This window comes from Simochromis diagramma, unplaced genomic scaffold (assembly GCF_900408965.1).
Source record: "Simochromis diagramma unplaced genomic scaffold, fSimDia1.1 OVJJ01000216.1, whole genome shotgun sequence".
NCBI classification, from domain to species: domain Eukaryota; kingdom Metazoa; phylum Chordata; class Actinopteri; order Cichliformes; family Cichlidae; genus Simochromis; species Simochromis diagramma.
Window position 1 is genome coordinate 8,151,707 of NW_024386883.1, and position 24,787 is coordinate 8,176,493.

The window sequence follows — 24,787 nt, forward strand, 5'->3', positions numbered from 1 at the left end:
CTGTAAACTGCAGACGACTATGAACATGATTAATATATCCTAATTCACGATGAATAACATACATGTGGCATTAATTAACGCACCGCTTCATGCAAGAGCTGTTTTATTTATGTACTCCTGATAATTCATGAGGGTTTGCATAATTATTTAATGAGCTTTTACCATGATTAGTTGGTGAGGTTTTACATTAATTATTATTTTTCATGCCTGAAGTCTTACATTAATCCGCGAGGTTGTATTCACAGACCCCCGCTATGGAGTGCTAGCAAATCAGCACTGTTACACTCGGTAATCCACACAAGCCACTATCAGCACGTTTTCATAGGGACTAATTCATCTTCCGCCTTTGGTGGTGGTAAAACCGTCGGCGCTGGGCATGAAACCAAAACTATCAGCAGCCCACTGGAGCAATAGAATAAAAATATGTCTTATGTAATAAAAAAAAGAAATGTGAGCGCTGCCTTGACTGTTGATAAAATTCAAATATTATAAGCCAGACTTCAAACATTTGAAACAGACATGACATCAGCCAGGTGCAAAATGCTTGAATAAATACACAAGGGAGACAGTTCACTTCCTTAGAAAGAGTTTATTTAGTGCATTTCTAGTTTGTCCACAGCAGGAACCAAAATATTAAGTTAATCTGTGCTGTTCACCAAAGTTCTGGTCCAACACCATTGGTCAACCCGTGTTCTGGTGCAATACTATTGGTCCAGTAGTGTTCTAACACCCTCACATTAGTTCACTAGTGTTCTGGTATCACACTATTGGCTCACTAGTGTTCTCTTATGGTCAGGAACACGTAAGACCAGGAGAGAGGGGGGGAAAGAAAAAGGACCTTCAGCATGCTGCTACTGAGCAGAGGTCCACAAGCTTCCATGCAACAACAAACAAACAAACGGCAAGGGACAACAACGACGAACGGAAAGAGAAACGACAGCATTGCTTGTAAGAAGTAAGCATGGAAGCATATACAGTAAACCTTACAGTAACCTGCTCAAGCCCGCGGGGGGTTTGTCCAATATACAACAGATCTTAAAAAGGTAAAATCCCAACCCCCACCCTCAAGACACATGCGTGCACACACACACACTTTCTCTCCCACACAAACACACACACACAGCACGCCTATCGCAAGCACAGCATGTACTCAATCTCTCTCTCTCTCTCGCTCTCTCTCACACATGCACAGGCACACCTGCATGCAAACAAATGATAAGTCCTTATAAGTGTACAAGGAATATGTTTGTCAGTTTTAAAAATATGACTTAAACCCATGAGCTCTGTGTAAACATAGCGTACGGTAGATTAGATAAAGACTTCCTTCCATTGTAACTCCCTGTAACTTTCCAGCCGCGTGCCATTTCGTAGTAATAACCTAGTGGGTTAATACTTGTACTCTTTGGTTCTCTGTAACAGTCTGTTTATCTGACTGCGTGACTGACTGTCTGACTTCCTCTGTCCCTTCTTCTCTATCGCTCCCTCGCTTGATCCAACTGTTCACGATACAGCAGGAGGACCCGTCCGAGGGAAGAGAGTCGCAGGTCCCGTCCCTCTGCACACCAGGGGCAGCAGAGCCAGACGGATTGATTGTCCTTGATTTATTTACATCACAGTCAGTCACAGTGGGCTCCGTTTAGTGGAAGAACACGTCCCCGTCCTCCTTCTTTTTCTCCCACCCCTCACCAGTCTGATGTGTGGGCATGTCGGCCTGAGATCTGTGCGTGTATGTGTGCGTCTGCATGGGAGTGTGTCTGAGTGTGCATGTGTATGTGCATGTGTATGTGTGGTACGGTGTGAGGGGTCGGGGGGCTAGGATAAGTCGTTGTTGCTGGGTGTCTTCCCGCCACCATTAAGTAGGGCCGAAGCGCTGCGGCTCTTGGTCGGTGTGCCGCTGCCTGAACGGGAGAGTTCTGTCAAGTCATGGAGGGAGGGCTCCCTGTACATGGCCACTACACCCCCACACACACACACATGCAGACAGACACACAAGACAAGACAAGACAAGAATCATTAATTCAGTTATTGCCACTGGTCTTTGTCACATGGGTGTAGTCTGCACAGCTTTGTTCAGTCAGTTCCTCTGCACCTGGGAGATTCAGTTTCCACAGACTAATTATTTCTGATTTTAAGACGCTATTTGATCATCAGAGAGAAATTTAAAGACTGTAACACTCCATAAATGGGTAAATTATAATCTTAATTTCAATAACTGGAAAAAAAAATAAACAGTTAACTAAGAGTTCAGGTTTTTTTTCTCCTTTTTCCTCACTTTCATATAATGCCTGATGGCTTCTGGTCACTGACATATTAGCCTTTAGGCTGGAAGCCTGTTACCAAACAGTTGCCACACACTGAACACATCCATTAGCTGCATTAGCAGCGTTATATGGAGTCGTGTTCATGTCCGTTTGATGGATGTAACTCCAATATTCATTCCCTTTTCAGCTTTGTTTTGCCCTCCGCTAAGTCTCCGGGGAAATATGTGTCTCTTCAGCTAACTTTTTGTATCTGCTGTTCGCTGCCTGTCAGATGGTGCACAGTGCATTTTACTGCTCTTTCAATGGAAACAGCTATCTAATGCATCCAGAAGTGGTGATACTAAATGGTCAGAAATGCTGCAGCAGAGTCAGATAACCAATCTCTGTGGATCCATTATCGCCTTGCTATTCAGAAATATTGATTATTCCCTCTTTTCCTATTTTCCTGGTATTTTCTTGTTTTTCTGGATGACCGGCACTGGTAAATCAAACCTGAGAATTGGGTCGCCTAACACTATCATATCTGGTGGCCAGGAATGTAATTATTGATGTTTTCCCCCTCCTCGAGAGTATTTGGGCATAAACTTTCCTTTTATGCCATTTAAGACTCAATTATTGTTTTTATTCATGAGTACCCAATCTGCATTTACATTTCAATGTTTATCTTCTGGCGCTGGCATTCTTTTCAGTGTGCTTTCACTCTAGCCTGTAAATCTGTAAAGCTTCTATATATTACCATCTACAATGACCTTCCTTGTATAGAATCCAGTTAAATCTTTTATAAACTAACAAGACACAAAATCAGTTTTAAAGACGATAAGACCTTCAAGCAAAGAGTGCAAATAGCAGATGGGTTCTAAGTTAGTCCAGGAAGGCAGATATTTTCCATAGGTCAGGGGTCCTCTGAATTTTTAGAATCCTAAATCCTCTATAGGGGAGAAAACTTTCCAAGAGCGGCCCCAAGCTCTTAATCAATGAAGCCTTAGTACAGTTTGCTCTCTTAGATGCTATCACAACTTCATTTGTTTAACCTAACATATACTTGTGACGTAATACATCACAGCCATAGTTTCTAGAGCCCTGAAATTGCGAGGGTCAGGGGTAACGGACACACCATGTTTGCTTTGCTGGTGTAAATGGTACCTGCACAGTTTTATACTTCATCATTTATGAGCATGACTCACTTTAATAGCGAGTGCTATAGGTTCGCTGAGATTCTGCTTTTGTTTTCACTAAGCTGCCAAACTCACCCCGAGGTGCTCAAAACCATTTTCACAATTAGCTGTCTATTTTGTTCTACATGAACACACGGGGGTTATAAGCTCATCTATAGCTTTTTCCCAGTGTTAACACCGATCGCTGCATATTTAGTCATTAATATTTAAACAGCCCCTCTGGACATGTTTTAAACTTAAAAAAAAATTGCTACTCTATTTTTTTTCTTAAAACGATTTTCTTTTTCAACACATATCTTAATTTAACTTCTTTCCTCCCTCACTGACAAACTCAGAATATATGAATATGTAAATACTGCAAGTTTCATTGGAAAGCAGGCCTACTCTGCTCATTTCCAGACTCATGGTTTTCATTCTTGGACTCTACTTGAGTACCTCTGCATGATTTACAGTTCAAAGACATTCTTGTTTATCTTATGATAGGCCTTTCTGCATCCACTATCTGAAACAAACCACCCCTCACCCAGGAAGACCACCCTCCCTTTAAGCCAGCTTTCTTCTGATTGGCTGCGTCTCTTAAACACAGCTTTTCTCTTCTCAGTTTGAAACCTACAGTAAGCCTTGAACTCGTACTTGTGCACATGCTGAGCTTCTTATTTAAAGTTTTGACTATAAAAAGATGTGTAGGGTCTGACTTTCGAGCTGAGAGAAATGCGAAGGTGAATGCAAAGACATCCTTTTAATGATGCAAAATGATGACGAAAATCCAAGTGAAGCAACAACAAGCAAACAGTCTTTGATGTTTTCTTGGGGGTTTTTAAACATGCGACAGGAATTTCAGAATAAACGCTTCATTTTACATTTAAACTTTTACGTGTTCTGAATTATTATGTCGGTATTTAAGTCAGTAAGGCTATCAGTCCTACCTTTGAGTGGCTTCGGTATGAAGTGTGCAGCAGGCTTGTTCTTCTTGACATGATTCCCCTTCATGATTCCACCCTCCTTGTTAAGCCCCAGGTACCAAGCCCGGCCCGATGCCTGCTGCCGGTAGAGCATGGAGGAGTAGGTGACATAGTAGTTCTCGAACACCGACTCCTTGAATTTACACTCCGGGGTAAAATGCTCCTGTGAGAAAAATGTGATAGAAATGAGAACAAATCCTACACGAAAGAAGACGAGAAGGTGATAAAGCAAACGTGGCGAGAGTGAAGTGTTAGCTGCTGGCGGCGACTCCATTAAAAAGCGTTCAGTCATTCCACCATATAGTCATCAGTGTATTCATCCATCAGCTGGTCTGCTCTTTGAATCATTATCTCGGCCAGGCTGTATCCTCCGAGAACAAACTGCACCAACTTAGGACAGCTGACATTTGCATTTCCTTATTCCTGCGTCTCCATAGCAACCGGCTACTCCCTTGAATACCAACCAGCCCACTGAGAGAACGGTGGTGCCCAGAGAGAAAGCTGTTTCTCTTCGATATCCATTAATCTTAAGTAAATTTTGATGAAGTTTCAGCATGCATGATCTTGAAATAGATTAAGCAGGAAAACATAAAGAAATATGACCCGGGCACAGAAATATTGCGCGGCTGTATTCTGCATTTAATACTAGGTGAGAAGATGGAACGAGCGATATCAGTGCTGTGACTGAAGCCCTCACAATAACAACATGATGGACCAGATATTGTGGCGGTATACGTGTCTGCACAGGCGTAGCAGCGTGGCTCTTATTACATCGGGGTCTGTGCCATTCTTCTATTTCCTCTTTGTTAGTTTTCTATCTGCTGGTCTCACAGTTTTGTTCAGATTGCTGTTATTTTTGTTGATTCTGTTGTTGTTATTGCTTCCACACCACCCACCATCAGAGCTGTGCAGCTAAAGTGAGGCACTTAATGCACTGCACTGCAGCCAGCACTACCTTCTGACCTGTCTGAGAAAATGTAGGCACAGTAGCATTGGAGAGGAGGAGGAGGGGGGGGGGGGGGGGTGTACGTGTGTTTTGAGTGGGAAAAGACATGAAAACAAATTTTAGGAGCTGTGTGTGTAAACAGACACAAAGTAATCTTCCTATCACAGAATCACTGAAGGGAGATAAACAAAAGGAGGCTGGGGGATGATCTGAAATCAATCCTGAGAAGCCACAATATCAGGAGACAGATAAGGGAGGCTCAGACACTGGATTATAACACCCCGTGGCAGCTGACTCACAAAGCAACACTGTAGTTAAAGTATTGATGTGATGATGTGATGACAATGAGTCTGCTCACGGTGAAAGCTTCTGCTTCATTACTCAACCTGACCCAAAGAGCAGGTTTGAGTCTGTAGCATTAATGACGCTGGTTGTGATGGTGTGTGTGTGTGTGTGTGTGTGTGTGTGTGTGTGTGTGTGTGTGTGTGTGTGTGTGTGTGTGTGTGTGTGTCTGTGGTGACCTACAGAGGTGTAGAGAAAGCCTTCGTTGTTCATTGCCAGGTAGAGTTTGGTCTGGACACCCTGGATGGCTACCACACGAAGCCCCACTGGGATCAGGTTGAACACAGCTGCAAATGCACACGCAAAGCCACGCGCACAACACAAAGCAATCAAACAAGCATTCACACAGCGAACACAGAGGGAAACAGAGGAAAGTACTCATCAATATCAATGGCATGATGACACCTCCATTTTGCCACAGAGAAGCTATTTTAGAAGGTCGGGCGCTGAGGAGGCTGAACTACGCTTACAATTTAGCTCCTGGTATTAAGCGTGGGATAAAATTATCAAAAGGCGAGCAGCAGAGCAAGTTTTGGTAAACATTTGATAGTGCAAGGACATGCTTCAACAGAAAAGCCAGAGAGCCAGTAATCAGCGCAATTTCATCTGTCATACAAATGAAAAATGTTCCTGCTAGAGCTGCACTTAATGATCACTTTCAGCTATTTTTTCTACTCAATCACTCATTTAGTCTATAAAGTGTCAGATGGTAGTTAAAAGTACCCATTACAGTTTTCCCCACACAGAAGGCGATGCCTTCAAATTTCTGTTTGATTAACACTCCAAAAGCCCTCGAAATATATTCACTTTACACCGATGTGAATCGGAAGAAAAGCGGCAAATCTTGCGGTTAAGAAGCTGCAATCAGGAAATGTTTGACGATTTGCTGGAGAAGTGGTCCTCCGTCGCCGAATGTTTTGAGCATGCAGAGTAAACAGTGCATTCCCGAGCTTCTTTAACGCCGCAAATTCAATGAGCTCTGTCTGTTTGTGAATTTTTACAGCATGATTTATAAGCATAAGCTACCCAAGCAAAACTAAGCTGTCTGGGCTCTTACAGCGAATGTGACATTAAATCGCAGACTGTCAGATTTCATTTGAATGCATTTCCAGCCAAACTGGATGAGCACTTAAAGGCTCCATGATGGTAGCAACATATCAACGTAAAGATTAGACCGAACCATAGCTCTGTGAGTCAGGACCCTTGTTTAATCATCATCATTTTTAGTCAATACTGTTCTTTACAATAACTGTGCATAATATATGAAGACGTGGTTTACGGGGATTATGTATTCAAACGCATTTACGGGTGACTGATTTAATGTGGGTAGGCGTTTACATGATGTATACACCATGTAATCATCTCATTAAAGAGTGTGCTTCCTCTGTAGTCGTTCCGCATGCAGACAACAGTTGGTGGCCTGAGAAGTAGCAGAGATTAATGTGAGATGCTGGCAACACCAACTGTGCATAAGGAGAGTGATTGCAGTCTGAACCACAACAACAGAATTGAATTAGCCGTATCAATCAAACATTGCACTGTGTGTGTGTGTGTGTGTGTGTGTGTGTGTGTGTGTGTGTGTGTGTGTGTGTGTGTGTGTGTGTGTGTGTGTGCGCGCGCATGTGTGATGGAGAGAATGAAATGGAGTGGGTAAAAATGAATCTGTTGTCTGATTTGGTGTGGTAGCTTTCTGAATGCTAAGGATTTGAACGTGGCACTGTATGTTGTGCAGACATTTGATCAACGATTTTAACCAGGAAGCATTTCATATAGAAAGACTGCAGTGTCACCACTTGACATTTGCTAATTATGAGTACTTGACTTGTTGTTGAGTGACTGACTGAATTAAAGTCACTGCAGTAAACAGATTTCCACAAGATGAAATTCAACAATAGGGATGTGGGAATTAAATTAAATCGACCCTTAAAGCAGTAACATGTCGCAACATTCTGTTGTAGCGAGAAGTAATATAGATCTGCACTGAAGAAAGTCAGTTTCAGCCTGTGCTTTGCTTTTATTTATAAATCATGTTAAAGTATAAATAATCTAAATAACCTAGTTCTAGGTTACCTAGTTAACCTAGGTCAAAATGATTGAGTTGGGTAAAATACACACACACACACACAACAAATCTAGTTAAAGCCAGCCTCACCATAGGTGCTGTCTTCATCCTTGGTTCCGTCAATGGTGCCATCAGGCTGCATCTGCAGCTGGAAGCCCTGGCGACTGGAAAGCCTGGTCACAATGCCCTTTAACTGGGGCTCTAAGAGGAAAACAGAAACATTAAGTGCATTCTTTTCTTACTGCTGTCATGTGATCACATGCATCAAATCCAGCAGCCTCTAGGAAGCCAGAAGTGTCAGAGGAGGAGACGCTGTTTGTATTTCCCGTCACTGATGCTTGAGGGCCCTGGCCACCAGTATCGATCCGTGGCAGTTCCACTAAACATTGTGGAACTCATAAAAAAAGATGCCTTTTTAAAAAAAATAAATAAATAAATCAGCTAATAATTGACGCATGTATCATGAGTAGGATCACTTAGGGTTGTGCTTTTCAACACTTTGCTGTGGGACAATATAAAGTTACTCATGTGAGACGTTTGTGGGTTCATGCAACAGGATTGTGACACTGTCCTCAGAGTGAGGAGTGATGAAGTGATGAAGAACCTGGCTTAGTGATGAGAAAAAAAAATAATGCTGAATGGTGGCAGAGATGAGGATGGCGATGATGCTGAAGGTGATGGTGAAGATGGACGAGGTGGTGATGCTACCCGCCGGCTATCCGACTGTCCCCACCCCCCTCCTCACAGACCTGGTGGTCGCCTTCTCTTCCGTTTCTTCCTCGAGCCAAACAACTTGACACGCGAAAACACATTCAGTTTGCTCGGTTTCTCGTTTGCGCCTTTGCTGTTGCTCGGGCTGCCGCTTCCGCGGCATGCGTTTGCCTTCTCCCGCTCCCTCGCCTGTCGCTTCTGGCGGATCAGGGAGCTGGCGATAGCCGCTGCCCGGGACATGTTCCCCCGGTGGAGTGAAACAAGGCTGCGCGTCCTGGGTTGGAGAGGGCGATCGCGGACGAGGCGGTCGGGGTGTGTGGAGCGCGGGGAGAGGGGTTGAGGGGTGGGGGTCTACACCACCCACGGCTCAGTTCGCATCACACACCGACCGATGCAGTCTCGCGGATATCCGTGATTTTAAAAAGCGTCCAGAATCCTCCATCGGTGCGTCCCGGCGCTTCATGGAAGTCGTTAGATCCAGCACCGTGCCAGTGACTGAGCGCTAACGACGCCGCCTCACATCCCCGCAAGGGGTCTGAGTGGCAAAGAGCGCTCTGATTCCCCCCTCTGGTGATTCCTCCGAGTGTCCCGAGAGAGAGAGAGAGAGCGTGGACGGAGAAGGACGGTGCGTGAGATTCTCCAGGTCCGAGTGGCAAATCAACAGAGTGTAAGCTGGCGTGAACGACACCGGGGGTTGTTGACGGTCGCTGCAGCTGCTGCTGCCTCCTCTTCTCCTTCTTCCTCTTCTGCTGCTGCTGCCGCTCTGCACCGTTCCCCCGGCGATGCTCCTCTTCTTGACGCTGTCCGTGACAGAAATGCAGCAACTGGGATGTTTGTCAATGAAACAGCTCGGGGCTGGCTCAGTGGGAAAGGGATCATGGTGCAGCCGTGCCGTTCATAAAACTGCTGCAGCCCTGCCCGCCGCGAGGAAGAAGAGTGAGGAAGGGGAGGTGGAGCGGGTGTGTGTGTATGCGTGTCCGTGCAGTGTGTGTGTGTGTGAGGAGAGGGGGTGTCGGATGAGACTGATGGGGGCTGGATGGTGTGTGTGTGTGTGTGGGGGGGGGGGGGGGGGGGGGGGGGGGGGGTTGGGCAGTGCTTTCTCATAGGGCACCTGTAGCCCCTGTACCCCCACGTGGCATGATATTTACATGATACACTAAATATGCTGATGTGTGATAGGCGGACTGAGAGAGACAGAAGGAGAGGATAACATGGGAGGTGGGAGAATAAACAATGAAATAAGAGAGGAGACAGACAGGTGAATGAATGAGAGGAGGAATAATGAAAGAGGGGGTGGGCGGCAGAGAGAAAATGAGATACTGAGTGTGTTGGAGAGAGAAAGAGAGAGAGATGCAGAGAGAGAGGGAGACGCTTGTAGAAAATAACCTGCAAATGGATTGGAAAAGAGAATGATGAATGAAAAAGGAGGGAAAAATAAATCCAGTAGAAGACAGGAGAAGAAAGTGCAAGACTATTCCACACATCAGGAAAAATGACGTATATGAGGGGGAACTACATGATAATGAAATAAGAGAAATGAAGTGAAGGGACAATGAAGGAAGAGGGTGGGAGAGAGAGTGAGAGAAAGACCCAGCAAGTGTGCATGAGGGGAAGAAATCAGAAGGGGGGTAGAGAAAGGAGGGGCTCTAATATTTTGGTGCAGAGGTTCACCACTGCTGAAAAGGCTGCAGCATGCAAGAAGGAGGTGAAAAAGACGGCGGCACTTGTGTCTCTGCGAGCTGTGTAGTTCTCTAGATGTTCCCTTTTTGCATTTGCACCAGAGCAGAGGTGCACACACACACACACACTAGGCAGCAGCAATCAGCCACTCGGTGCATGTCGGCTGGCCACAGGCAGCCCCCACAGGAAAACAGATGCACAGTTGTCAGAGACAAAAACAGCTGCAGTGGCGGATGGTGACTGCTAATTCCAACTGGTACTGAGGAAGAGGAGGCGGTGGACACACAGCCGGCAGACGAAGGTCGACCTGCATGTGGCAACAGCCGCTGAACAGCGGGCAAAGTCGATGCATGCTGTTCTCCAGCGGGAGAGATCGATGGCTGGGGGAGTAAGAGGATGTGGTGAGCAGTAAACTACACGAATGAAGAGGATCCAAACCCAGTGAGCTGTAACCCACTGTGAGGATAAGACAGCTGGAGAACGTGATGGACCGTGGACAGACACTGAGGTCTCCACACTGCTAAAGTGGAGCATTTACCCTGCCGCTGACCGAGGAAGTTGAAGTACCACCGATGGCCTTCTGGTTAGGTAAGGACTCTTGTAAACATGCACAGATAAATATAGTTTTACTTTGCAGTTCAACCCACGCTCTTTGAGACAACATTCAAAAATATTTCATAACTAACCGGTAACGTCAACTAAAACATCAATCACATGAAGGAAAACAGCTGGAGCAAAGAAGTGACTGAAAGCTAAATCTAGTTCTTCATGTTTCTTTTATGAGCTCACGGCTTTAAACCCAACCACAGGCCTCTAAAAGCTTGAGCCACACAAAATAAGAGCCACGTAAAAAACATCAGATATAAAGTGATCCTGAGGAACATTAACACAGCCTTCAGCCATCACAATAACTCATTTCATCTTTACAGAGAACAAGCAAATCAATAAAATCAACCAACAGAAAAGCAATGAAAAAAGAGACAAGGTACAAAGATTTAAAAATAAATAAATGGCTATCCATAATTAACATCTATTTGAGGTGTAGCTAGAAATGACACAGTGATGTCTGAAATGGAGACAAACAGTCTGAAGAATGTGAGTAGTATGTACTCTATGATAAGGAAGTGAAGGTCTTTAAGCTTTGGTTGGAGTTCATTAGCGCCACCAATTGGCAGTTTAAGAACTGAATACATTAAAAAAAAAGTTGGAAAAAAGAAAAATACTTAAAACAAAAACAGCAGCCTAAACTTTAAAAAGATTTTTTTTAAAAACTGTGAGAAACTCAGTCTAACCACACAAGAGTCGGAAATAGTGAAATCAGCCACGCACAACAACATTCACAGCTTGTGGTACAAAATTCAACACTTTAAATTCTTTGCGACTGGCCGCCACGACATTACGAGGCCAAAAGCTTCAGTGAAATGCTCAGACCCGGAATTTGTTTGCGCATTTAATCCATCAATGCGTTGTTTGAGTCGCGCTTGGAATATTTTATTTAACGTAAAACTTTGGATGCAAAGTGGTTTTAGTGGAGGAGACCGTGTAAGAAACTGCACTGCAGGCCGATTCTACACTAAAGGGATTATCCGAGTCTTCGCTGTGCCTTAACGGACTGGTTGCAAACTTATAATAGAATTCATTAACTAAACTCCCAAAACTTACTCAGAATGTTTCTCTGTTGAGTTTCATGTTGTGTTTTTTTTCTTTTCTTTAAGTTAAGCCCGTGAAATAAACTCAGAGCCGAGGCGATTCATTGTGAATGTGTTTGTGTTTTAAGGAGCCAGCGCGTTGCTAAGGTGTGCTGAAGTCCAGCTGTCCTCCCAACAGAAGGGCGCGTCCTGCCGTGTTTTCAGCACCACGGACAGCGTTTCATCTTTAAACCCATTTTATTTAAAAACAAAACAAAAAAAACCACGTTAAACTTTTTTAAATAGAAAATTATCAACATTAAGTTAAGCATTTTAAATATTCTAAGGTCCACAATTCACATTCGTAATTCAGAAGCCACTTCAAACACGTCCGGCGCCTGAGTTGCGCTGTTTGAACTTAGTTTAGCGCGTCTCGTTTGCACATCTTATTACCAGAACATATTGGTGATATTTAGGCACAGATGTGGCTCCTTTTTCTAGCTAACTTTGTCCTTTCTCATCTTACCTGAAGTGGATCGGCGGAGAGGGAAAGTCATGCTGCGCCCGCGGAGCTCTGGAGCCTTTTGCTCCTGGCTTTTTGCACTTCCTGTTGTGCGCCGCTCGTCGAAAACAGGGCGAATTATGGAAGTTCAAACCAGACAATTCTCCACGGCATTGGATCCATTAAGGCCGCGTACATGGCGTTGACGGGAGATCATTACAGAACATTAGAGGCCATTAAGCCGTTGGAACCGGTCATTAATGATTCATCTCGAGGCCCCGCTGATCTGGCACAATAGGAGAGGGAGAGAGCCAGCAGGCCCTTCCCAAATCCAAGGACCTATCGAGGAAACGCTGTCTGTGTTTGTTTTTCCTTGTAATGTGGCTGAGACACATTCATCCAAATCTATGTTACTGCAGCCGACATATAAATACTCTCTGATGACCTCTTTCAACACTTAAACACAGTTATTCTCTGTCCAAAAACATGACAAGGGCCTCCTGTGACTATTCTGGTCAGTATCCAAACTTGTTTTTTGTTACTTAAACAATTAATTTACCAGCAAAACATATGGTTATTTAAAAAATTGCTAAAAAAAAAAATGTAAACGAACAAAAAGAAATAATCAGGTTTTAATCCCCAAAATCATGCAATCAGATTCATGTTTTCCATTCCCTCAAAAAGCAGTAAACATTACAACAGAGACTCTGGTGCTTACTGCCCAAACTGGGGCGTGAGTCATTAAACACAACCCTTTTTAAAATGCCATGTCAAATCCAGCTAAACAGTTTTAACAAAGAGAAGCAGGAAATTTCTCAGCTGTACTTGGTGAAATAAATCAGATTAATAGGAAACAAGGTCTACATCAGATATCGCTCTTTTCAGTATTTGTCACAGCTTAAATTGCACCAATCCATAATTGTAGTTATCGACCTTAAACAAGCTCCAGGCGAAATTCTTATTTATATTTGCTTCTAATTAAACCCTGATTACAAGTTCAACCAGTGGAGCCAACATGCTTGGTGATTCAAATTTTAGGTCTCATATAGAAAACTGATTACACTGTTTCGCTGTTGGAGCCTTTCAGGCAGACACACACACACACACACACACACACACACACACACACACACACACACACACACACACACACACACACACACACACACACAATTCTGTTAAGATAAACAACTAGAAGTGAAACTACTAAAAACTTTAATTCAGAGGCAAACTCACATAGTGTGCACACAAATACACAAGCAAACACACCATTAGTGGCTCTCTCACAGTGGGCTTTCCACATCATAGCACATTAAATAGCAGCCTCACTCAGAGACATGCCCATGAACCATATAGAGACTCTACACAATTATCCACAACTGTGTATTATAAGCCCATTACACTGCTGTCCTCTAAGAGCTCTTCCTGTGAAGCTGCCTGGTAAAAGACAGCAGCATCCATATTACTGACATGATACGCAAAGAATAACAGACAGCAGCATCCATATTACTGACATGATACGCAAAGAATAACAGACAGCAGCATCTGCTGCTGCATGCACTGCAGTACAGAACATCCCTAGCAGGACAAGTAATTTAAAACAAAACCTCTCTGAAATAACTCTGTAGATTCTGATTTTACAGAATCAACATTTCCAGAGAACCGATATTATTATTGTTTTGTCTTTCTTTCTTTCTTTCTTTCTTTCTTTCTTTCTTTCTTTCTTTCTTTCTTTCTTTCTTTCTTTCTTTCTTTGTGTACCAAAATTCTTTCTTTTTCCCAAAATAACTTTGTAACCTTGCCTTTGAATAGCAAATTACAAAGATGGCAGCTGGCATGTTTTGGCTCAGACTTCAAAGACAGTTTCCTGGGCAGGTAGCCAGTATTTAATAACCTCAGTCTATTAAAAAAGAGAATGAGAAAAAGAAAGAAAGAAAAAAGAAAAACATCTGCAAATGTATTTCCCTTTGGATTTTTCAAACTATGTAATGTCACCAGTTTTGTAAGCGATCAGCCACTGGATGGCACCATCAGATAACATAATGCTGGAAAACAGGAAGCTGAAGGGAAAAGCTATGGGAAAGGCTGAGCAGTACTCTGAGCTCGGAGACAACGAAATGTGAATGTGCAGGGAAGGCAGATGCGCCTGCACGGCATCCGCAATCATGCCCCGTCGACTTAAGTATTGCACTGGGTCCTGTGATAGTCATCGTTGGTATGTTGAGCTGGCAGCGGGAGAGCTGCAGCTCTGTGTTTTGTAACAGCAACCGTGTTTGGAATAAAGTATGCTGCAAAGCATGTTCATGCCATCGGGTCTGCCGTGGTCATTCACAGTGTGGGTGTACCATGTTTACATCTCTTCGTGGGGACCAGAAATTGAAATATTACTATACTTGTGGGGACCAAAAGTCGTTATGTGGACAAATTCCTGTCCGCATGACTTTGAAGGCATTTTTGAGACTCAAAATGTGGTTTTGATGTCAGGGTTGTCCTTTGGACATGATTCGGTTTAGACTAAAGGTTAGGGTTAAGCATTCATTTCTGATGGTTAGGGTAAGCGGCTAGGGAAAACATCTCAACTGATGTCCCCACTAAAATATGAAAACACGACTGTGCATGTGTGTGTCTAATTTATGTTGTGTTCATGAACAAGCCACAATAAGTTGATGCATTTACTAACTGTGACCTCAGTCTGTGCTATGGAGGCATGTCTCTTTATTTTATATACAGTGGGTAAAATAAGCATTGAACGCATCATCAATTGTCTAATTAAATATATTTCTAAAGGTGCTATTGAAATAAAATTCTCAGCAGATGTCAGTAACGACTCATCCAATCCACACATGCAGAGAAATCAAACCACAGAATTAAGTTATGTGTGATAATGAGAGCTGAAACAGGGAAAAAAAGTTGAACAACCTTAGTGATTTTTTCTTATTTATTGAAGACGCCTCCTGTACGGAAAAGCAAGTTGCATGGATTGCTCAGGTGTGATTTTGGTTCATTCTTCCATGGTGTTTATTACGGCATCCAAAGAGTTCGATTTTGGTCTCATTTGACCCGACGATATTCTCCCATTATTTCACAGGCTTGTCCAAATGTTGCACATTTAGAGCAACATTTAGACAAGATATTTTAAACATATTTCATCATGCTTTCCTTCATCAGTGATGAAAAGCAAACATCATCTTGTGTGACGAGCATGCATACAACTGTGGTGGCTGAGTACATTACTCGTTTTCTCAGAAACAACTGTACCTGCCAATTCCAGGTCTTTCTGTAGCTCTCCACAAGCGCTGCTTGGCTCTTAGACAACTCTTCTGATAATTCTTCTCACTCCTTTGCCTAAAATCTTGTGGGGAGCATCTGGTTATGTTAAATTATGTTCTTTCCACTTTCCAGTTTTGAAATTCTTCTGTAACCAACATGTTTTGCAACAATAAGGTTGTGACGGTATTGCACCAGCTCTTTGGTTTTACCCATCATGAGATGGTTCTTGTGTAGCACCTTGGTAATGAGGCACATTTTTATAGGCAATCAGTTGGGACTGAACCAGCTGACAGTAATTTGCCCTGAGTGGCAGGATTGCTTTCTAATTGCTGATAGATTTCAGCTGGTGTCATGTCTTTTTGCACCACCCTTTCTTCATGTGTTCAGTACTTTTTTCCTGTGTCATTTCTCATTATTACACAAAACTTAATTTATGGACGTCTATGGTTGGATGTCTTGTATGTTGCATTTTTTTCTATTGCACTGTTGTCTCTGCACTGTCTTGTGTCTGTATCATTCTGTTCTGTCTTTGTTTTGGTTTTTTGCAATTTTTGCACACTTGCACTTTATTTAGTCCTGTGTTGATTGTCTGTTATATGTTATATGTAGCACCATGGTCTTGGAGGAATGTTGTCTCGCTTCCCTGTGTACTGTACCACTGCACATGGTTGAAATGACAATAAAGCCACTTGACTTGAAGCGTGGATTGGGTGAGTCGTTACCGATATCTGCGGAGAAGTTCACGTTATAGCACTTTTAGAGATATATTTACTTAGAAAATTGTTGATGTGTTCAATACTTATTTTGCCCACTGTATTTATATAATGTCATTCAAACTAAATTCAAAGCCTGGTGTTTTAGGTAATACTGCATAACTTCAAATACTCTGTTTATAAAAAACAAAAAATAAGCGTTCCTTCAAAAGCAATATTTCAAGGTGCTTTTATTGTATCCATTGCAATGTATAAGGGTTTCGCCCTACTCTGGTTTTATTGGGTTTTCTGTGTACTGATGTGTTTGCTTTGTTCCATATAGGTGAGTAAAGGTTAACATTAACCTGGTTTATTACAGCACTGTCACTAGTTGTTGGGCAATATGGTACAAAGAAGCTGAAGTTTAATTGGATCTACTATGCACATTTCTAGCTCAATATTGTTATTCTTGTACTCTTCAAAGGTAGACAAAGGTAAATGCATAGTCTACATTAAACAAAATACATCTGTTTTTTAACTTTTGCTGAGCCTTAGCAAATACCTGGACCTTACAAAGTTTGCACAAAGGTCCAGCTCTTACAGCAGTACATGCTATTTTAAAAGGATTTGCTGCATCTGGGAGGCGCAGCAAATCCCAGACTCAAGAGCATGGAGGAGATTCCAGGAGACCGGCAGTTACTGTAGGAAAGCTGGACAAGGCTGTAGAAGGTCTTTGACCCATCAGCAGGACCAGAATAACAGAACTGATGCTCTGTGCTTTTCACGGATGTGTGCAGGTTCACCGTAAGCACATGTGACAGTCCTGAAAGGGTCTGGAGCAGCTGCCTGTAACTGGTCATGTAACTGCCTGTAACATCGTTCAGCATGACCAGTTTGGTGGTTTGTGATTGATGGTCTAGGACACACAGACTTACAGGTCAGGCAACAGCACCTTGACTGCTTTTAAGTATTGCTATGAAATCCTTGGACCCATTGTCAGAGAGTTTCCAGAGACGACGAGTCTCTCTGGCCACAGCTTATTTGAATTAAGTAGCCTAGATTTTGACTTTATTCAATTAAGAAGCAGCAAATATTAAACTCTGAGCTTTTGAGTGCAAAGTGATGTTTATGCAAAAAGGAAATAAATCAGCTGAACTAATGAGAAGAAATACTTGAAATTTAAGACAATTTCTCATTAAAGATTAGTTAGAAATGCTCAAAATATCTAGATTTAATATATCAGCTGCCTGTCAACTAAACAACCAATCATAGCCACAAATGCTAGGTTACAACAGTGTCTTTCACTAATAATGATAATAATACATAAAAAACTAAATAAAATTGCCAATGTGCTCTGGCTAACTGTCCCATCCACCTCCCCTTAAGCAGGGCTACAGCGTTTGAGTAAATGTGTTGTTAATTCATAATTCCAACAACAGCTTTCTGGCTCAATGCTTGTTTTTTATTTTTGCACTCCATATGTTTTTAGAACAGATAGCGTTAGCCTCTTTCCCCAGCATTAAGCACAAATGTGACTTATTTGTGTTATAGACCCACATTTACCTTTTAGATCTCCAGTCTCTTTTAATATTTTGTTTAAACTGCAATCTTTGGATTTTTGTTATATTAAACTCTTCCTGTATCTGCTAAATTTGTCTTTCTTAAGTTATAAAAATTAGTATTTTTATGTTGGCCAAATTCTTAGTGCTATATAAAGCAAATAAAATGCATGCAAGATACAGTCATGAATGACACGGGTTTCACGTACAGCTTATTATTCATGATAGAGCACAGCTTGCAGGCAACTCCCTTTTTTTTGTCTCCATGGCAATCATAGTTTCCCAGTTTCCTTTGCGGTGTACTCCACGTCGATTTTACTGCTGTCCAGGGGGGAGGAATGAATGAATTTGTGCACGGGGGGCACACACCACATTTGAACGATTTTACAAGCTCGGAACGCAAGAAATTCAATCTTAAACAAAAGCAATAAATTCACAGGTTTGTGTTTCTCCTTACATATTTAAAATACCTCAAAGCTGTTAAATACAAAACCAATAGAGAGAAAACATCCACGAAATAATAATAAAAAAAACCCCCACGTGTTTCATTTGCATTATACCTAAACACACGTTTCCAAATGGTTTAAGTGTGTATCTTGAAGCTTCCACACAATGCCCTGTATGCCCTGTATGCCCTGTATTGTGGGAACAATGGGATTAAGTGGCCACGGAGCGTGCTGGACTCAGCATCATCGCACACCTTTTGGCTACCACATCTTTCTTCTTTTTTTTCCTTCCCTCTATAAACAATAAATAAATACATAAAATGTCTCCCTCCTGACTCGGGTTCACCGTTACTCACCTTTGGAAGCATGATCTTTATCCTCTCTGCTTTTCGTTATCACGTTCATGGAGCTCCGTCGCTTCTACCGGTCGCTGAATCAAACTTCAGGTGAAACGTTCACTTTTTTCATCCTCCTCTAATGTGTCCGGTCCCTTTGCGCACGGTCCAGCTCTTTCCCCTCTCTCCTTGTCCCCCTGTCTCTTGCTCCTCTGATGCTGCTCTCTGCACAGTTCCACTCTGTCTGTGCTCCTACATGTCACCATGTACCAGCAGGAGCGCTTCCCCTCCGATCCTGCACGCGCGAAAACTGCACTCGCACGCGCACAGTGACAAACTGATGATGGCGCGCGGGGGGGGGGCACGAGCCAAAGACAGCTCATTGTATTCTGACTGAATGAGGAATTAAAAGTAGCCTATCATTTTCCATCAGCTCTGCAGAGATGCAGTCACTGGATTCATCTGTAACTGTGTTGCAGGGATTTGAAAACATTACACGGGCTTAACTGGCGTTTGTTCATGTTCTACTATATTTTTAAGTAAGTGGCTTATTTTTGCTGCTGGCTGTTGGACCACTGACCTCATGGCCTTTTGCGGAGTCCGAAAGAAATGACAAAACACACAGCCATGTATTCATGGGTGACCAACACCCATGATTAGAAATGAGTACATCAGAGGGACGGTGTTGAGACAAAGTTAGAGAGACAAGGTTGAGATGGTTTGAACATGGGCAGGGAAGGTTCAGTGGATATTATCTGAAAAAAAGGGGGGAAAAGACTGGGGAAAACTAAAACTGAACACTAAGCACACAAGACAAAGACTACAGAAATAAGATAGGAAGAGACTAAACAGAGGAACATCACAGATGGAGACAATACATGGGTAACACTGGGAAGGCAGGTTCAACTAAAAAAAGGGAGATCTGATGACCTGCTGATGAGCACCTATTTTAGAAACACACAGCTCTTCCTTTTTATCTTTTTTTTCTCCAAAACCCAAAACTCTGGGTCAACAACCCAGGTGCCATGGCAAAAAGATGAAGAAGATAATGAAGAATTGGTGATTTATAGGAAACCTGCAGTCCTTCATGTTTAAATAAATACGTCATTAATAAAGTGTTTTGCAGGCTCGCTATTTCTAAACGTTAAACTGATATATTTTTAAAAACTGCAGATATCCTGCAGCTCTTTCTCCGAGTAGTCAGGGGATCTTTGAAACAAATTTAACAGCTATAAATACAACAAAGACAAAACAAGTGAGAAGGACTTTCCACCAGCTGACAAAGCAAACAGTTCTCCTTATAACGCCTCTACTGCATCAAACATTAAAAGACTGAGCAATAATGAAGACATTGGTTACAGCAGACATACAGAAACTGAAAGATGCACATTTTTGCTCTTACTGAAGAAAAGAAGATCAGTGTAATCACAAGGTTGTCTTCTTTCCAAGAAATGCAAATCCACTACTGCACTCAGCACTCTAGCACTATGCAAATGAATCCATTTATTGATCACTTAATCAATTTTTGCTGAAAAGTAGTTTTTCCTTTTTTCTGTGTGTGTTTTTTTCTGTGGTCAACACTTGTTTTGGATCCCATTTAAACTTCATACTTAGTATTGGTTTTGGGTAATGTGTTTTTCTTTTCCATATTATAATATTCCAGCACTTTTCTGCCCTAAAGGCCTGTTTTTGATTAATTTCTTGTTGACTGAATGAAAAGTGGCTTCACGTGCTAAAGGCTTCAGTTTGTTTGTGTGATGGTTGTTCGTAGTAAAGAAGTCGGGTCAGAGATAAATTTAGTTTCTTCTGTTAACCTACATCAAGCTTTTATATGGCACAACAGGAGTGTGATGCTGGAAGTAGCTTCGATTTTGCTTGTTTCTGTGGCAGATTGTCAAGAATTATAAAGGACTTTTTAAACTGTGAAATGACCCAGGCAGAGGGTAATAGCAAGTGAGAATAAAGAGCTGAGCTCAAGGCAACCTATGTGTCTCCTGATTTTCACTAACAGGTTGCAAATGCGTGACTTCATTGGCTAAAATGAATCACACGTTTAACCAGTTTGATCTTGTGTTGTCACAGTGGCAGTTCCTCCTCCACCCCCTTCATGTCTTCAGTTGTAATCTGAAGAGGCAAAACAAAAGGGCTGACAAGAAGCCCAGCAATTATGATGGTCGAAACTATTTTATTGCCTCTCTGTAAACTTGACCTGAAAAATAACTGGTTCACATTGAAAACAGCAGTAAGAACAATCACAACAACACTCTACAAGTGTATGCAAGATACATTCATTTGAGAACAAGAAGCACTCAGAGAGCGCAACAAGCATTAAGACACATATTTTTAAATAGCTCTATATAGCATTATTATCACTTGGACCTTCAAATCAATCTAAAGACCTTTAAGATAGTTCAAAGGTCAAATGGGACATGATATGGTGCATTCGATATGCTGACAAAACAGACCACACTTGTAAGAATCATAGTTTCTTATAAGTGTTGTTATAAGAGTTTTTGTCAATTTTCAACCAAGTTGACATTGAAGACCTTGGTAGATGTATGTAAAATTTTAATGGATGGTTAAGACAATCCCAGGCCACACCCCTAGTTTTATCAGAATTCTTTCGAGCTACCCTGTTTACAGACAGAATGACACATATGCATGCAAGCATTAACCTTCTTGGGAAGTTAATAAAGGAAAACAATACCTAAACCTTAAAGAAGGGGTACAATGGAATAAAAACATGAAAATTAAATATTAGAGATTTGAAAAAAGGCACAATGGCACAGTGATTAGCACTTTCACTTGATAGGAGAAAAGTCCTTGGTTTGAATCCAGTCTGGGAGTTTCTGTGTGGAGTTTGTGTTGGTCTCCTTGTGTCTGCATGGGTTCTCTCAGTGCACTCTGGCTTCCTCAGGTCTTTGGATTGTGACTCTAAATTGGCTATAGGTGTGAATATGAGCACGGTTGTCTGTGTTAGTCTTGCGACTGATTGGCGACTCATCCAGGAAGGACTGTGTCTCTTGCCCTGGGATAGGCTGAAGCTCTCCTGTGCCCTTAAATCGGATAAGCAAAAGAAAATGAATGAATTTAAAAAAAAAAAAAAGCCAGTGAAAAAAGAAAATATGCATCCTCAGGCCACACTGATTCAAGCCTGTATATTCAAGGAGTGTCTATTTGGAGCGGCTTCTTCCCAAACCTTCACCTCACTGCATTCACTGAATATCATGAATAGAATTATTTGCTTCAGGGAAATTTCCTCCTTCACCACGAAAAATGATGTCACTGTGTTTTGTTAAAGATTTTTGTCCTTGCATGACCCTTCAAAATGCTGCTACTACATTTCTGGAATGACGACTTTGTATAATGGAGCTGTGACATCGTCATAGTGGCTTTTTGACTCTAAGCCAACAGACCAAAGCACAGCTGTCCCTCTGTAAGATCCCCCTTCTGGAGGATTACTGATCTGGGACCAGCTGCTCTATTAGAACAAAAAGTGGTACATAAGTCTGCTCCTTTTCCCAGGAGTCAAACCCACTCTCATTTCCGGGGGGGAGTCAAACCCACTCTGCCCAGAAATATAGATCTCACACACAGAGAAAGGTAACACGTGCATGTGTGTTTGAATGCAGCGCAAGTTAAACACAGAAACCATTACAGGGGAGTTTGCTTGTCTTGTTTGTGAGTGTTGCCACATTGGGGCAAAGACGTGGAAATGAGAAATGAATTATACTCTTTACTCTACAGGGGGATTAGATTAACCATCTCTGATCATGTTCATGTCATTAGTTTCAGCATGTTTTCAAGTGGGGCAAACACCTGGCCACAGTGGAAACACTGTACCCAGGGGCAGGTGTATTAGTCAAAATATTCTCATTCAGCCAGTCATAATTCCTCCGCACTGTGTGAGTGTCTGAGATCAGCTGCACACCACTCAGTGTTGTTGAGGGAACAGCAATGACCTCATGACTCACTAATGGCAACCGAGCTGAATGATTTTAATGGGAATGAGAGGGGGCACTTCTGTACTGACTGGAGAAAATGGGGACATGAATAGAGGAGGTAATTGACTCGATGTCATGACTAGATCTGGAGCATCGAGTCCTGCAAATCAAACCAAGATTTCAGCAGCTCTGTTAACAGCAAACATTGATATCAAATAGATAAAAGTCCATCAAAAACACTGGTGGTAATAGGATTTTCCTGCTTTTAACCCACTTTTTTACTTTTTCTTTTTTTTTACTTCTCTCTGTCATCTGTAAAGCTTGAAACCAGTACCACCCTCCTCATCTTCAGAGCTATCAAATCTGTTCCCAGGACACCAATCAGCAGGCAGCGATCTAATCATAATTGCTACAAACCTGCTAATTGTGAAATCCCCCTTCCCATTTTACGCTCTAATATCTAATTTGCGAGTGAGATGAATTTAAAGGCTTACATAAGTTGCCATAAAAAGAGGGCTGCAACCCCCTGCTCGCTCCATCTAAGCCATCGTCAGCCAATAAATGACCACACGGGCGCTGTTGCTAAGGAGCTGCTGGCTCAAGGTCAGCTGACCTAGCTGTCAGTCACAGTGATTTATCACCAGTCAAACCCTGCGTAGCTCACGTTCTAATCAAACAGCCTTCAACACTTAGTACAGATCTGACATTATTTACTTCAGTGTGCGAGTTTCAGCATCAACTGATGAGTTTCTGTTGATGTTTCTTCCTTTTCTTGCTGTATCTGAATGGCTTTCAGGTGACTTCCCTGCTTACATTTGTAATATTACACGCAGGTAACTGCATTTAAGTAATTCAATTATGTTGCTATTGTTATCCCTGTCAGTTCGTTGTTGATAAAAGCATGCAGTTAAATTATAATCGCCTCGCCTCTGTCAGTGCGCCCCAGGGTGGCTGTGGCTACAATGTAGCTTGCCATCACCAGTGTGTGAATGTGTGTGTGAGAATGGGTGGATGACAGGTTGTGTAAAGCGCTTTGGGGTCCTTAGGGACTAGAAAAGCGCTTTACAAATACAGGCCATTTATAATTGCTAATCAAATGTTGGTGTTAGTGGGTGACCTGCTCCTCCACCAGAGCTACGGTCTTGAGTAAACAAGACAAAAATATTACATAAATATATACACACATATTGGTTTCCATACAAAAGGACTATTAACAAACATTAGAGTGGAAGGTTCAACTGCCAGCTGTGAAAATGCTCCAGGTGTGTGTGCATGTGAGTATACACACACAGAAAAAAAGATTTCAGTGAGCATTTTTATAAATCGGGGACATTTACTCTTCAGATTTAAAGTGAACTCTGAACAGGAGCCCCAGTCACCGCAAATTTATGGACTAATGGATTAAAACATTAGAGAGCAGAAATAGAAATAAATCCAATATTCAGAAAACCTGATTTGGTGGCGTCAGTTGTACAAGAATATCTTATACAACAAAGTTGGTGACTTTATCCACCCTCAACTACTGGATCCTCCAGACAGACAAACATTTTAAGCATGAGTTTTGTTTTTTGTTTTTTATTTCCTAATATATTCAACTTTTTTGGTAATTTTGTAATTTTGGTGGTTTAATTAATACTTTTTTTCCCCTAAGGTGGAAATCTTTAATGACTTTAAGAAACAAGAATTGGATCCACAAGTTTGAATTCATTTTGGATTTTCTGTAATCCAAACATAAAATCATTTTTCAATAGTTTAATAACTGGTGCTGAAGGTTCTACAGTGTCTTTTAACCTGAGACGGCCTTTTAACTTCGCCAAGGTCTAAAAGAACTTTCATCTTTGGAGAGATGAAATTCTGTTGAAAAGTTTTACGGTCAGACAAGACAAAGATTGATCTGCTCACAGTGACAAGAGGTATGTTTGGAGGCATAAATGTGAGGCTTTCAAACCTAAGAACACTGTACTAACTGTCTAGCATGGTGGCATCAGTTCTAAAAATGCTTTACAGTAAGTCTCAAATTCCTGTTTATGTGCCAGAGGTGGCAGAGCTGATATGCAAGGTTCTTACTTGCCTTTGGGATCAACTTTGGGTTCGGTCACTTGATCAAGGACACTAGCTCAATGACCTGAGCCGTCAGTACAAACTTACCCAGAAATGGAGAAGTACAAACTTGTGGGTGGGTGTTTTCGTAAATGTGCCTGTGTGAGTGCACTCAACTCATCTGAAACCTCACGTAAGCCTTGCAAAAGCTGCTTATCGGAAAAGACTCATC

General features: G+C 42.1%; 2 protein-coding genes across 3 annotated transcripts in view; one reads left to right on the forward strand and one right to left on the reverse strand.

Moving 5' to 3' along the window:
- On the reverse strand, positions 1-24,524 carry fgf13b (fibroblast growth factor 13b). 2 transcript variants are annotated; one of them, XM_040032099.1, is made up of 5 exons: positions 18,593-24,524; positions 7,839-7,949; positions 5,870-5,973; positions 4,363-4,561; positions 1-1,952 (listed from the first exon to the last, which is right to left on the reverse strand). In XM_040032099.1, exons 1-5 carry the CDS (start codon positions 18,639-18,641, stop codon positions 1,813-1,815), a joined length of 603 nt encoding a protein of 200 aa, XP_039888033.1. In that variant the 5' UTR covers positions 18,642-24,524; the 3' UTR covers positions 1-1,812. The 2 variants fall into 2 exon arrangements, with proteins under 2 accessions (XP_039888033.1, XP_039888032.1); XM_040032098.1 differs by lacking the exon at positions 18,593-24,524 and adding an exon at positions 8,498-9,463.
- Positions 10,152-24,787, forward strand: part of f9b (coagulation factor IXb) — a 22,150-nt gene continuing 7,514 nt past the window's right edge. Inside the window, exon 1 of the mRNA XM_040032095.1 lies at positions 10,152-10,727. Within this exon, the coding sequence (XP_039888029.1) occupies positions 10,712-10,727 (16 nt within the window). The 5' untranslated portion in view covers positions 10,152-10,711. The remainder of the gene's footprint in view (positions 10,728-24,787) is intronic.

Excerpts from the sequence above, each read along its gene's own strand:
- fgf13b (XM_040032098.1), bottom strand. The coding sequence starts at position 8,699 with ATGTCCCGGGCAGCGGCTATCGCCAGCTCCCTGATCCGCCAGAAGCGA. Across the intron at positions 7,950-8,497 it reads GAAGAGAAGGCGACCACCAG|AGCCCCAGTTAAAGGGCATT; the intron begins GTCTGTGAGGAG and ends TTTTCCTCTTAG. Across the intron at positions 5,974-7,838 it reads GGATGAAGACAGCACCTATG|CTGTGTTCAACCTGATCCCA; the intron begins GTGAGGCTGGCT and ends GTGCATTTGCAG.